The sequence below is a fragment of the Cervus canadensis genome, chromosome 22, assembly GCF_019320065.1.
Source record: "Cervus canadensis isolate Bull #8, Minnesota chromosome 22, ASM1932006v1, whole genome shotgun sequence".
Classification (NCBI taxonomy): domain Eukaryota; kingdom Metazoa; phylum Chordata; class Mammalia; order Artiodactyla; family Cervidae; genus Cervus; species Cervus canadensis.
Window position 1 is genome coordinate 47,689,192 of NC_057407.1, and position 13,081 is coordinate 47,702,272.

The 13,081-nt window shown below is 56.4% G+C and overlaps 1 protein-coding gene across 10 annotated transcripts in view; it reads right to left on the reverse strand.

Annotated features, from left to right (window-relative positions):
- The window catches only part of DLEC1 (DLEC1 cilia and flagella associated protein), a 96,393-nt gene that overhangs the window by 1,321 nt on the left and 81,991 nt on the right, over window positions 1-13,081 (reverse strand). For 6 of the 10 annotated variants that reach the window (XM_043442283.1, XM_043442282.1, XM_043442284.1 and 3 more), the window contains 15 exons: window positions 9,819-9,972; window positions 9,255-9,365; window positions 8,210-8,340; window positions 7,589-7,780; window positions 6,592-6,662; window positions 5,984-6,135; window positions 4,145-4,263; window positions 3,582-3,652; window positions 2,679-2,881; window positions 2,486-2,593; window positions 2,256-2,381; window positions 2,083-2,177; window positions 1,854-1,938; window positions 1,540-1,749; window positions 121-282 (listed from right to left, as the gene is read on the reverse strand). In XM_043442283.1, coding sequence (XP_043298218.1) covers window positions 121-282; window positions 1,540-1,749; window positions 1,854-1,938; window positions 2,083-2,177; window positions 2,256-2,381; window positions 2,486-2,593; window positions 2,679-2,881; window positions 3,582-3,652; window positions 4,145-4,263; window positions 5,984-6,135; window positions 6,592-6,662; window positions 7,589-7,780; window positions 8,210-8,340; window positions 9,255-9,365; window positions 9,819-9,972 — 1,990 coding nt within the window. Of the gene's footprint in view, window positions 1-120; window positions 283-1,463; window positions 1,750-1,795; window positions 2,382-2,485; window positions 2,594-2,678; window positions 2,882-3,581; window positions 3,653-4,144; window positions 4,264-5,983; window positions 6,136-6,591; window positions 6,663-7,588; window positions 7,781-8,209; window positions 8,341-9,254; window positions 9,366-9,818; window positions 9,973-13,081 lie in introns of those variants that run through there. The other 4 variants (XR_006264439.1, XM_043442287.1, XR_006264440.1 and 1 more) reach the window with 4 other exon arrangements.

Consider the following 13,081-nt stretch of genomic DNA (forward strand, 5'->3'; position numbering starts at 1 on the left):
AGGGAGATGACGCCATCTCTCCACGTGCCAGATGATCGGGGTCGGTCCTCCGCTGACTCCACCTGAGCAGAGCTCAGCCCGGTGCCCCTCTCTACTGTGTGAGCCAGGCTGGGGACTCACCTGGGAGGTCTGGTTGCTGTACGCCAGCAGCAGGTTCTGTGTGAACACCATCTGCTTCTCTCCACTCGGGCTCTGCTGAATGTCCACTCCAGGCAGCATCTGGTCAGCCGGGAGCTTCTGATAGGAGAGCAGCTCCAGGGAGAGCGAGAAGGACACGTTCACCTGAGCAGATTGTGTGCGAGCTGTCACCTCAGGCTGCTGGAGGCAGGCAGCAGCCTGCCCCCGCCGGGGCTCCGTCCTTCCCTCCCACAGACCCTGCAGGCCCAGCCCGGTCCCCGCTCAGCCTGTGACCCAGCGCGGCCTGCAGGCCCTGCTCTGTGCCCAGCAGCCGTCAGGAGCGGAGGGGCCCGGGGAGTGCAGCTGTCCTCCCCTCGGGTGACGGGCCGTGTGCAAGCCCGCAGGCCCAGGGCAGGCCTGTGTCTGTCCTGAGGGCAGTGCGGAGCCCCAGCTGAGTTTCAAGCCTGGGACACGGAGTCAGCTCAGCCTTGCTCGGGTCGAGGGCTGAGGTGTCACTGAGGCCTCACGGGAGGGGCCTTGGACACTTGGCTCCCAAACCCAGGTTTGTGGGCCTAGCTCCACAAGCTTACCCAAGGGAACCTGTTAGGAATACAGATTCCTAGGCCCCGGCCCTGGCCTTCTCATCTCTGGAGGCGGGGCCGGGGAACAGTGTGCCTTATGTTTATGGAAAGACGGTGGTGAAACCCTGCAAGAGGGCAGGTGAGCGGGGAGGGTCTGTGCCATGGGGTGGTGCTCTCAGGACCAGGACGTGGGCAGAGGGGGTGAGGGCAGGCTGGTGTGTCCAGGGCTCCGGAGTGTGTGTGGGCTCTGATGGCGTATCTACGTGTGGAGACCCCTGTGCAGAAGGTGTGCTGGGCGGTGTGTGTGGGAGAGAGAGAGAGTGTGTGTGTGTGTGAGAGAGAGACGGTGGGAGTGTGTATGTGTGTGTGACAGGTGTGTGTGTGGGGGGGACAGTGGGGGTGTGTGTGGGGGGGACGGTGGGGGTGTGTGTGTGGGGGCGATGGCGGGGGTGTGTATGTGTGTGGGGGATGGTGGGGGTGTGAATGTGTGTGGGGGACGGCGGGGGTGTGGGGGTGGGACGGTGGGGATGCGTATGTGGGTGTGGGACAGTGGGGGTGTGTGTGGGGGGGGACGGTGGGGGTGTGTGTGTGGGACAGTGGGGGTGTGGGTGTGGGACGGTGGGGGTGTGTGCACATACTGGATGGTGTCTTGTCTGCCTGTCTACCTGTCTGTCTTGGGAGCTGGCCCCTGAGTGTGTAAGGCATGGCGGGCCTGGATACTACCGAAGTCTGGGTCTGAGTGCAGCCCGGGGAGGGTGCTGCGTGGCCGTGCTGTCTGTGCATACACATGCGGGGACGTGAGAGCAGGGTGCCCCCCAGCCCAGGAGTGTGTGCCACTGACCAGCATGTTCTCCTGTGGGTGGAGCACCAGCTGCCTGCCCCGCGCTGCCGTCTCCTCCTCACCCTCCTGCTTCCAGCCGGGGGCCCGGGGGCGGCTCGCCCCCACTTGAGAAACGGAGAAGGGCTTGGAGACCAGGAGCCGGAAGTAGTGAGGGATTTCCGTGGCGTTCGTCAGCTTCAGGTGGTGGGTGGTCACCAGCTCGCTCAGCACCTGGCAACCGCAGGAAGGGGGGCTCAGACTGTGAGGCTCTGCCCCTGGAGGGCTGGTGGGGGGCACCCGGGTGACGCGGGAGGGCAGGGCGGCTGCACACTCACCCCGGCGCAGGGCTGCTCCGGGATGAGGTCGCTGGCCTGCTGCCGGAACACCATGCTGCCGTCGTAGTCCCACTCCACGCTCAGCCTGCCGGCGACAGCCCGGGATGGGCCTCCAGGCCTCACCTGCCCCTGGCCCGCCCCTCCCTCCCGCGCCCATCCTCTTGTCCCCACGGCCCGGGCTGGTCCCCAGCAGGGGAAGGAGGCGGTCCAGGCAGCCCTGCCGACTCACTGCGCGGGCCTGACGTAGCCGTGCAGGTCCAGCCTCATGGGTCCCACGGCAAAGTCCTGCAGGCGGCGCCTCCGGCCCGGAAGCTCCCTCTCCACCTACCGAGCCCAGGCCCCATCACTGGAGTCCTGAGAGGTGCGGTGGGGGGAAGCCCTCCCCAGGCCCAGAGCACTCACCTCATCGTCCAAGCTCAAGAAGCCCAGGGCATAGCCGACACACTCCACCTTGTGCAGGACGTCAGGGCCCAGCACCACGGGTGTGAAGGAGACGTGGATGGTGCTGCTGCCTCCCGCAGGGACCACCTGGCAGACAGCAGCCTCAGTGCTGGACACACACCCCCCCTCCACCCCACCCCAGCCTTGGTCAGGGGGATGTTCCCTGAAGCTCCCAGCCCCACCCCACTCACCACCTGCTTGGGGCTGACGGTGAACAGGTGGTCAGAGGGCGCCCCCTCGTGCCCTTGCAGGATGACCGAGATGATCTGGGGGGCGCCGGCACTGGAGCTGCCCTCGGCCTGTGGTCAAGGTAGTGGCTGAGGCTCAGCGTGGGCTTGAGACCCGCTGACCCGGCCCAGCAGCCCACCCGCCACCCCTGCTCACAGACGGGGTGTCTCCGTGGCTGGACTCAGACTCGGAGGGACTTGGGGACCAGGAGGAGCCGCTGCTCTCCGGGGTCTCGGGGTACAGGAGGTCGTTCCCAGCGTGGTCTCGCAGCGGGAAGGGCGGCCCGTAGAACACCAGCAGCTCCAGTAGCCGGTCCTCCCTGTCCTCTGGGGTGTAGGTCTCCCAGTCCAGGCGGATATCTGGGGCAGATGCAGGGGAGAGGGGTGAGGAGTAAGGAAAAGCAGACGACTCCTGCCTGGGCCTCACTCCCTGCAGGCCGCAGAGGCCACCAGTTCTCCCAGGCTGAGGCCAGTGGGGGCCTCGTTTCCCAATGTCACTTCCAGGCAATTCTTGTTTTAAGCCTACAGGCTCATGCCATCGGCTGCGTCACCCCTTGTCCTCCGGATCCCCAGACCAGCTTTCGTGTCCAAGTCACAAACCCAGGCCTCCCCCCGCTCTCCCCCCACAGCCGCTTTTCCTTCTGGCTTATTTGCTGACCTCCCAGGCCCTCCCACGTGGGCAGTCCCTGCCTTCTCCCCCTCCACCCTTTAGCTCCCAGCAGGCAGCATAGGGGCTGCCGGCTGAAAGGAAAAGGTGTCCCCTGCAAGTTCTGTCCAACGCCAAGTGAATGTGACCAGGGCGGGCGTCTGGCCCGGGCACAGTGGGAGACACCAGGTCCTACAGGCAAGGGCAAGTCCTGGCCTCAAGGTGGAAGTGGCTCTGATGACCCCTGACCGGCTTGGCCACTCCGCACCTTAGTCCCTGAGGCCCTCTCTCCGTACCCCAGGCCCCCTGGGCTCCCGGGTCCAGGCTGTGGGCCATCAGCTGCCCTCCCATCCTGGCCCCCCACCTGGCACAAGCCTGTAGCAAGAGCCCCAATTTCTCTCATGAGCGTCTCACCACAGGGGCTGGAATTATTCAGGCGAAGGATCCGGGTGACTGGGTCTCCTCCGGAGACCCGGGTGCCAAACCTGGAGGCAGGGGACCGGGATTAGCGCACGCCTCGCAGGCTGATTCACCTCAGAGAGGAGGGCAGGGAGGAGGCCCACAGTGGGCTGTCTTCACCCCGGAGTCACAGAGCCCCAGGGCTGGGGGCCCACCCCAACACGACCCCCCAGTGAACCGTGACCCAGGGCTGCTCAGCAGCCCAGTCACCCCCCTCCCCACTCTCCAACCGCCCTGACCAACCACAGAAACCCCAGTGAGGGGCCCCGAGTGCAGCCCTGACCTCGAGCCACACCGACTGCTCACTCCTGTCCCCCCAGAGCCCTCTGAGACCTGCAGATCATGGCCATGGCCCTGAGGCCTCTCTCCTCCAGGGAAGCCCTGGCCTGGGGCTTTCGTGCTGGGTGACACCACGTGGCCCTGGGCCAGCTGGACAGCAAAGAGTCAGTGTGGACGGCCCGGGATGGAGGCCAAAGAGTTCCAGGGGTTAGAGGAGGGGAGGTGGGAAGGAGCGGTACCTGATGACAGGCTCCCTCTGGACCTGGTCAGTGGTGTAGTAGGTGGTCCTCTGGGAGCTGATGGGGCAGCCCACCACCACCATGTGCACTGGGATGACTGCTGGGGGTAGGTCTCCCACCTGCAAACACACACCAATCCTCGGTCCCTCTCGTCCCCAGCTGCCACCGCATCCCCGAGGCACCTCATCCCCTCCTCCAGCCAGCCCAGGGTCTCCACGTGTGACCACTCGTCTCCCAGCCTGATGGTCTTTGGCCTCTTGTGGCCCTTTGGATGAAATTTCTTCATCTTTTAAATGGAAATAATGATTATCTTCCCTGATAATCAAAATCACTTATTTTTTAAAATTTAACATAGACTATATATTCACCCATCATCCTATCCCACCCCACAGCATGACTCACTGTTAGTATTTCAGTTAGAACTGTCTAGACAGACTTGTGTGCATAAAACACAGATATACATGAGGGGCATTCTGGGCGTGCTTTCGTTTTGGTAATCTTTTTTTCTTTTAACCACACACGACACTTTACTAATGAAGGTTTACAGCATTGTTTAACTAGCTGTGGGAATCCCAGTGTATGGATGTAGCCTAACGTTTTATCCGATCTTCTCCTGGTGGACACATGTCTACACTGTCTCCTCCCCGCCTCCCCCCCCACCCCTCCATTATTAACAGTGCTGAGAAGAAAAATAAGCCTGATATGAAACTTGTCTGTTCGTGTAGCCACTTCTTTCCTTGGGGTGACTTTAAATGTGTGTCCCCAGCGCCCTGCACAAGTGCCTCTGAAGGGCGGCACATGTTTCCCAGCAGCCCCCTTCCCTGCACCTCCATCGACAGTTTTAAACCTTGCTCATCTCACAAAACCAGTATTTCAGGGTGCCTTTCATTCTCACTTCTTTTTTCGTGGCCATGTCTTGCAGCTTGTGGATCTTAGTTCCCAGACCGGGGACTGAACTCGGGCCCCCTGCCATGGAAATGGGGAGTCCTAACCACTGGACCACACGGTCTTCCCCTTACTTCTGTAGTTAGCAGTGCTGATGAAACAGTTTTCATGTTCACTGGCCATCTCTAGCTGTCATTCTCGAACTGCCTATTATGACCCTTTGTCCCTTGAGATGCTTGTGCCACCCCCTCTTATTGTTAGTTAAGAACTCTTTGTATATTAAGGTGATCAACCCTTTGTCATTGGACAGAGCACAATTTAAAGCAGATAACTACCATAACCCACCTGTCCAATTTACTAAATAGTTCAAGAAAATCTGTGCGATAATTAAATGACATAGGACTTGGAACATGTTTCACCCCTTCATCCTAAACTAGGAGCTCCCTACTGGCGTGGTCTGCTCTCTTATTCATCCCCGTACCCCCACAGTCCAGGGGACCACACAGGAACCTGTACATATAAGGTCTCAGTTCATGCTTAGTGACGGAGTCAATGAATGGGCTGACAGGGAATGAACGATGGCCTCACCAAGGCCTGGGTGAGGCTGTGGCTCTGGGAGGCCATGCTGTCTCTCCACACTTACTGCCCACTCTGGATCTCAGACTCTGGCCAGGGCAGGCAGCCCATCTGACTCCTCAGCCCTCCTAAGTGCGGTCCCAGCCTCAGGTGGACCTCATGGGCAAAGATGTGGGTGCTTCTCCTGCTCACGGGACCCCTCCTGCAGGAATCCCAGGGCTGCTGGCCAACGCAAAGGCCCATCCTAAGCTCAGCGGGCATCACCTTTCTACTTGGTGAGACCTGTGAGGCTGAGGGCTGGGTGTTGGAGGAGAGCAAGCCTGCAGGTGGGGGCCAGGGTGGGGGTCCCTGTGCCCCAGGCCACCCGCCCACGCTTACCGTGCAGATGAGGCTATCCCAGTACTCCCCCCACATGTTGGCACAGGCAGTGAGGTCGATGCTGAGCTTCTGGTGGGCGCCCAGCATGCCCTGAGAGAGGTGGGGGAAGAAGGCTGCTCCTTTCCCATGGGACAGCATGCTTTCCATAAACTCTGCAATGAGACCCAGGAATTGGGATGCAGCCCCCCAGCCCTGGGCAGGAAGGAGGTCCCAACCCTCAAGTGTCAGCAAAGCATTGAACCAGACAAGCCTCCCTGCAGTCTCTCCCTGGTCCACCGAAAGAGACCCTCCTCCTGCAAACCTGGGGTCCAGGGTCCGGCCTCTCTCACCTGCCGTGAGGCCAAGTGGGAGCCCTCACTCCTAAGCCACCAGCCACCACCCATCCCAAATCAAAGCCAGACCCTGTGCCAGGCCCTCTTCCTTAGCAAGAAGGTGGCCGTGTTCGAAAGAGGGGGTGCTGTTCGGTGGAAGCCATGGCCATCTCAGGGACTCGGCTAGGAAGGACGCTGAGGAGTGACTCTGGACCACCAGGGTCCCCTTCCTGCAGCAGGTGGCCCACATCCTCAAAGGCCCCCAAAACCCTGCTCTGGCTGGGCTTGGGCTCTTACCCCACTGCTCGCGCTTGGCCAAGAGCTCCTGCATCCGTGCCGTCTTCAACAGGGCGGGAGGCATGTCGGGGCTTGACAAGAGGGGACATGGAAATCGCATCAAGCCATCCAGGCCCTTGCCCAGACCTCAGCCATCTCCCCAGGCAACCAGCACACCCCACCCCCCCCACCCCTGGGTTCCCAGCAGAGGAAGGTGGCCCTGCTTCTCTCCCGTGGAGAGCCGGTCAGGGCTCCTCTTCACCTCCACCTGTGGTCTTTGCTCCCTCGGCACCCTACCACCTGAAGCATCTCAGCAGCAGGCTGCCTGCCAGTCTCAACAAAATGAGGAGTGCTCCGGGGCAGGGACCCCTGACCTGCAGGCTCTGTGCCCTGCTGACCCCGGGATGCAGACCCAGTCCAGACTCCCGACCTTTGCCCAGCCTTCTGCAATAGGCCGTCTCCAGTCTCCTGCGGACATCTATCCCGCCATTGCACATGCTAACTTTCTGCAGTTGACACATTCATGGCTAGGGAACTGTTCGTGGCAGCCCCCACCCCCAGCAGTCAGAAGTTGCCCCCCACTGCCCCTACCTTAGGAGACCTGAGGGGAGGTGTCTACAGTGGGGTGTCGGCAGGCTGAGCTAACTTCTGGGATATAAATACTTCCAATGTGATTGATTTCAAGCTACAGCTTTGCAACGTGCCTCACTCCACCTCTGCCCACGGTTGCCTCCACCTACAGTAACCTCTTCCTCATCCGAGGGCCCCAGGACTACCTGGTCTATCCAACGCCCTCGCCTTGGCGGCCCAGGCTGACCAGAAGGGGCCATACACCCCGCTTTCCTCTCGAGGCCTGGGAGGCGGGCAAGCAGGGCCCCCTACTCCTTGCGTTTGGCCACATCTACGTGCGGACACCCTCCTCCGCCGACTCACACCCACCGAAGCCACACGGAGGCCAGCGGGGCAACCCCCGGCTACGACCTCCCCGGGAACAGTCACTGAAAACAACCCGACTTACGGGCTGGGTTTCTGGCTCAGGCTGTTTACGGGGCTCCCAAAGTACTCAAACTCGAGGGTGAAAGGGGTCTGGATCGGGGAGCAGTTGGTCAGGAAGAGCTGGCGGTTCACGCGGGTCCGCAGGGGCACTGCCGAGCCGAAGTCCAGGAGGAGCGTCTCGGGGTGGCCCGGCCACAGCTCTGTGCTGGGAGCACTGCCCAAGCGCGCGGGCACCAGTTAGGTGCCACCCTCAGCTCTGCCCGGCCAGCCACTTCGGGCTGGGGGTGCCCAGCTGCCCAGAAACCAGGCTCTAAGCCCTCCTAAAAGCACCACCTCACAGATGCACCCTCCTTGCCAAGACCGGTGTCCCCCGCCGCCAGCTCTCCCAGGCCAGGAGCAGGCCGCGTGTCGCCCAGCTGCCCACAGCCCGTCCCCTGCTGTTCTGCCGCACCATGGACACCGGCCCCTGGCATATGGAGAACGACCACCCGGAGGGCAGGGATGGGGCGTCGGGGATCTCTCCCCACGGAGTTCGTGAGGGGCCTTCTCCTGGCTGCGGGAATCATCTGGAAGAGGCTGGTTCCACAGCGAGGCCGCTCCTCTGAACGGCCGCCCCAGCCCGCAGGCCCGGCCCTGGGCTCACCTGTCCTCACTCTCCTCCTTAGAGACGCCGATGGCTACCTGCAGTCCCCGGGGCTTCCCTGAGATGCCCAGAACCAATGGCTCCCTCAGGCCTGACACATCACAAGGCAGGGCCAGGTCGGTCACCGCTTCCTGCAGGGAAGGTCACCGGGGGCGTGTCACTGCGGGTAAGACCCCGGGTGGGCCGTGGCAGAGGGGCCTCAGGCGGCCTCCTGCGGCACAGCTCAACCCAAAGGCCTTGTCCAGGCTCATCTCTGCGGAAGGGCTCCCAGCCCCTCCGATGGGCCACCATCCCCAGACCCTCAGGAGGCCTGGCTCCTTCCTCAGAGCTCCGGGCTGTGACTCGATATCTGGGCGTGCCCGCCTGAAGGAGACCCCCGCCAAGCAGATCTTGGGAGAAGCTGCACATTGATTCCGATGAAGCTGCTATCACAGAAGTCAAACCCTTCCTGCGTGAGGTCTGCTCTGGGCCAGGCCGGAGCCCACTCATCTGTGACCCTCGAGCTCAGGCTCCGCTGTGGAAGAAAGCCCCACGTCCCCATGCTCCCCGAGAGGTACTGGGACCTGGGTCTGCGAGTCCCTGTGAGGAAGAAGCTGCTTTCTCCACAAGAACTGCAAACGGAGAGCTGGTAAGCCCCCAAGGACTGAGCACGTTCCGCCCAATGGCCTTCCTGTGGGCTGAACCCAGGAGAAGCTGTGTCCTTCTTCTGAGGAACTGGGGCACTGCTCAGACTCCCCTGGGGCACGCAGCACAGGGGCATCTCTGGGCAGGTGGAAAGGTGGGCCCGCCTGTGCCACAGAGGATGCCTGGTGAGGGCTAAGGGTGGTGCTCAAGAGTTTCAGGGCCTGTCCCAGCCTGCTCCAGCCTTCCTGACCCCGTGTTCTTGAGAGAGCAGGCCCAGCAGGAATGGAACCCCAGACCCCAGTTCAAGAAATCTGCTCCCCGCTTCGGCCCAGGACAGGGGTCTGAGGCAGATCTCCCAGCTGGCAAGGATGCAGACAGCCGGGGCATCCCGGGGCAATGCAGCCCCTGGCTCCACACTCACCAGGGTATGCGCAGTCAACTCCAGGCTGAGCTGGCGCTCCTCGCTGGGGCCCAGCGTGCCATGTCTCGGGGAGACTGTCACTGTGCAGACATCTGCTTGGAGCCCCAGGAGCTGGCAGACACACGGGCAGGTCAGGGGCTGGGCTTCCAGGATGGACCTGGGTCCTGACAGAGGGATCAGGACTGCTGCATGCTCTGGGGAGGCTGGCTGACTGGGGGCCCTCAGTGAGACCAGCAGGGAACAGCGCTCCCAGGTGGGAATAAACCACAGGTCCCTCCTCCTCTCCTTGCCCATGCTAGATGGACCTCACACCTGTCAGGGGGTTCCCTGGACTTAACAAAAGGCTGCCCTGGGAGGCCCAGGGTGATGGGGAACAGTGGGTAGCTGGCTTTGATGCATGCAGACGTGGCCTCATCCCCCCTGGTACACGGGGCAGGCTACAGAGTTGGCCCTCAGGGGCAGTGATCTGTTCTGGGTGGTGTCTGGGGGGCAGGGTGCCCTTCAACATGGGCCTCTGGGGTTGAGAGCTGCAAGGGTGGGGCCCGACGGAGTGGGCTCATGTACCTTGCCCCAGCAGAAGCAGGTGGGCAGGAGCGTGCCATTGACGACTGTGATGGGCATCTTGGTGGGCACGCCCAGGTAGAGGTCGGTGACCTCCACCTGGCTGCTCCGCAGGTACACGTAGGGCTCCTGCACCTCAGCGTACACAGGAATGTGGCTGGAACATGGGATAAAAGGCATACTCATCAGAAAAGAAGTAAAACCTACCCATGTGCAGATGACATGATAGTCTTTGTAGAAAATCCCGAAGAATCTATAATGTTAAAAACTCTTAGAACTAATGAGTGAGTCAGCAAAGTGACGGGCTAAAAATCAACACATAAAAATCAATCACATTTTTTTTTGGCTGCACCGGGTGGCTTGTGAGATTTTGTAGTTCCCCAACCAGGGGTCAAACCTGCCGAGCCCCCAGCAGTGAAACAGTATAGAGTTTTAACTACTGGACCACAGGGAATTCCAAACTCAATCACATGTTTACAGGCTAACAAGGAACAGAAGTTAAAAGTATAATTCCACTTACAATTGCTCAAAAAATTGAAACAGACAAATATCTAATTAAACACATACAGAATCTGTGCACTGAAAACTAAAAAACACTGATGAAAGAAATTGAAGATGACAATAAATGGAGAGGCATAGATCATAATCACAGATTAACAGACTCAACATATAGGTCAGTTCTCCCAAAAATGATCTATTAGGTTTAACACAATTCTTATCAAACTCCGAGCCATGATTTTTGTAGATATAGACAAGTTTATTTGAAAAGTCATATAGAAAGATAAAGGACACAGACTAAAACAATTTTTTGAAAAGATTAATAAAGTGGGAAATTACTGGATATTAAGACTTCCTATACAGCTACCTCAATCAAGGGAATGTGTTACTGGTAGAGAGATACACAATAAATCAATGGAACAATGTAGAAAACCTAGAAACAGACCCACCCAAATATGTCTGAGGGTATTTTTTTCCTTATGTAAGGAATGGGGATAACATGTATTTTGCTTTTAATTTTTTATTTTGAAATAACTGTATATTCCCATGCAGCTGTAACAACAACAACAAAAATACAAAGGAATCCAAGTGTACTCTTCCCCAATTTCCCAACAGTAACAGCTTGCGTAACTACAGCACCATGTCACAAGCAGGAGACCAAGATGGATACGGTCCAGCAGTCTTATTCAGACCCCATGAAGTGGACATGCACTAATCTGTATTTACTTCTACACAGTTTTATCACATGTAGATACCCACGACACCACCACAGTCGAGACACAGAATAGGTCCATCACAAGGATGTCTTCATGCTATCTTTTCTTCTTTTTAACTTTCTCCCTGGATCCATTTTTTTGCCATAAATTTCTGAGTCTTGTTCACTTTGTTCAATAATTAAGGACAAATAAACCTCTGCCACCTAAGTCACCCTGGCAATCTTCAAGAGTATCAAATAAGAATGGACTTCCCTGGCAGGCTACTGGTTAAGACTCCACATTTCCAATGCAGAGGGAGCCGGTTCAGTCCTTGTTGGGGAAGATCCCACATGCTGCAAGGTGCAGCCAAAAAGTAAAAAAGCAACAACAACAACAAAAAAAAATCAGAAAAAATATCAAATAAGAAAAAACTTGTCCCTGTTAAAGCTGTAAAATATCTTTGAAAATGAGGCTTAACTGCAGTTATAAATACAAACATCTAACTACAGAGTCCCAAAATACATGAAGCAAAAAATGATAGGACTGAAGGGAGAAATTGATCATTCAAAAATAATGATTAGATGGCTGGGCAAAAAGCACATGAAAAATAATTCACTAATTATTAGGGAAATGCAAATCAAAACTACAATGAGGTATCACCAGAAATGAGGATCAGTCAGAAAGGTCATGATCAAAAAGTCTACAAACAGTAAATTGCTAGAGAGGGTATGGAGAAAAGAGACCACCAGCCTACACTGTTGATGGGAATGTAGACTGGTATAGCCACTATAGTGGTATAGCCACTAAACTGGTATAGCCACAGTATGGAGGTTATTTAAAAAACTAAAAATAGAATTACCACATGATCCTGCAATCCCACTCTTGGGCTGGAGAAAACCACAATTCAAAAAGATACATGCACCCTAACGTTCACACCAGTGCTATTTGCAATAGAAAGGACAGGGAAGTGAATTAAATGTCCATCAAGAGAAGTGAATGAAGATGCAGTACGTACATACAAGAGAATATTAGTCAGCCATAAAAAAGAATGAAATCCTGCCATTTGCAGCAACATGGATGCTAGAGATTGTCCTACTGAGTGAAGTAAGTCAGACAGAGAAGGAAAAATATATGATATTGCTTATATGTGAAATCTGGGAAAAAAAAAAGACTACAAATGAATTTATTTGCAAAACAAAAGTAGAGTCACGAATGGAGAAAGCAGATTTCCGGTTACCAGGGGATGGGGTGGGGGATACACTGGGAGGCGTGCCTGTCACAGACACTACGATCTATGAAACAGGTGGCTAGGAAGACCTGCCGGAGAGCACCGGAGCTCCACTCAGCACTCCGTGGTGGCCTACGGAGGAAAGGAACCTAACGAAGAAACGGAGTGGGTGGACCTGTAACTGATTCCTCTGCTGTACGCCTGAGATTAACACAACACTGGAAACGTAGACATTCCAATGAAAGTTCAAAAAAAAATGATTAGAGATTTCAATGCCTCATTTTAGTTAGTGGACAGAACAGGGAATCCCTGGGTGGTCAGTGGTTAGGGCTCTGTGCTTTCACCACTGAGGGCTCAGGTTCAATCCCTGGTCGGGGAACTAAGATCCCACAGATTGCACGGTGTGGCCAAAGGTAAATAAACAAATGAAAATACGTGTAAATTAAACAACGCACTCCTAAATAAGCAAGAAGTCAAATGAATAAAATTTTGGGCTTAAAGTACAAAAATCAGTGTAAAATACTACATTAATTTTAAAAAAAGGACAAAGGACATGGTCATTTCAAACAATGCAGAAAAAACATTCAATGAAATCTAACATTCCTTCATGAGGAAAACCAGCAAACTAGGAACAGAAGGAAACTTACTCAGCCTGATAAAGGACACCTACAAAAAGCCTACAGTTAATATTGGACTTAGAGGTAAAGACTGTTTTCCTTTTAAGATCAGGAACAAGGTAAGGATGTCCACTTTTAAAAAATATATAACATTTTGTTCAATGCAGACATTAACTTCTTCTGTATATTTTAGAACCAGGGTGAGGATTCCCACTCTTGTCTCTTCCA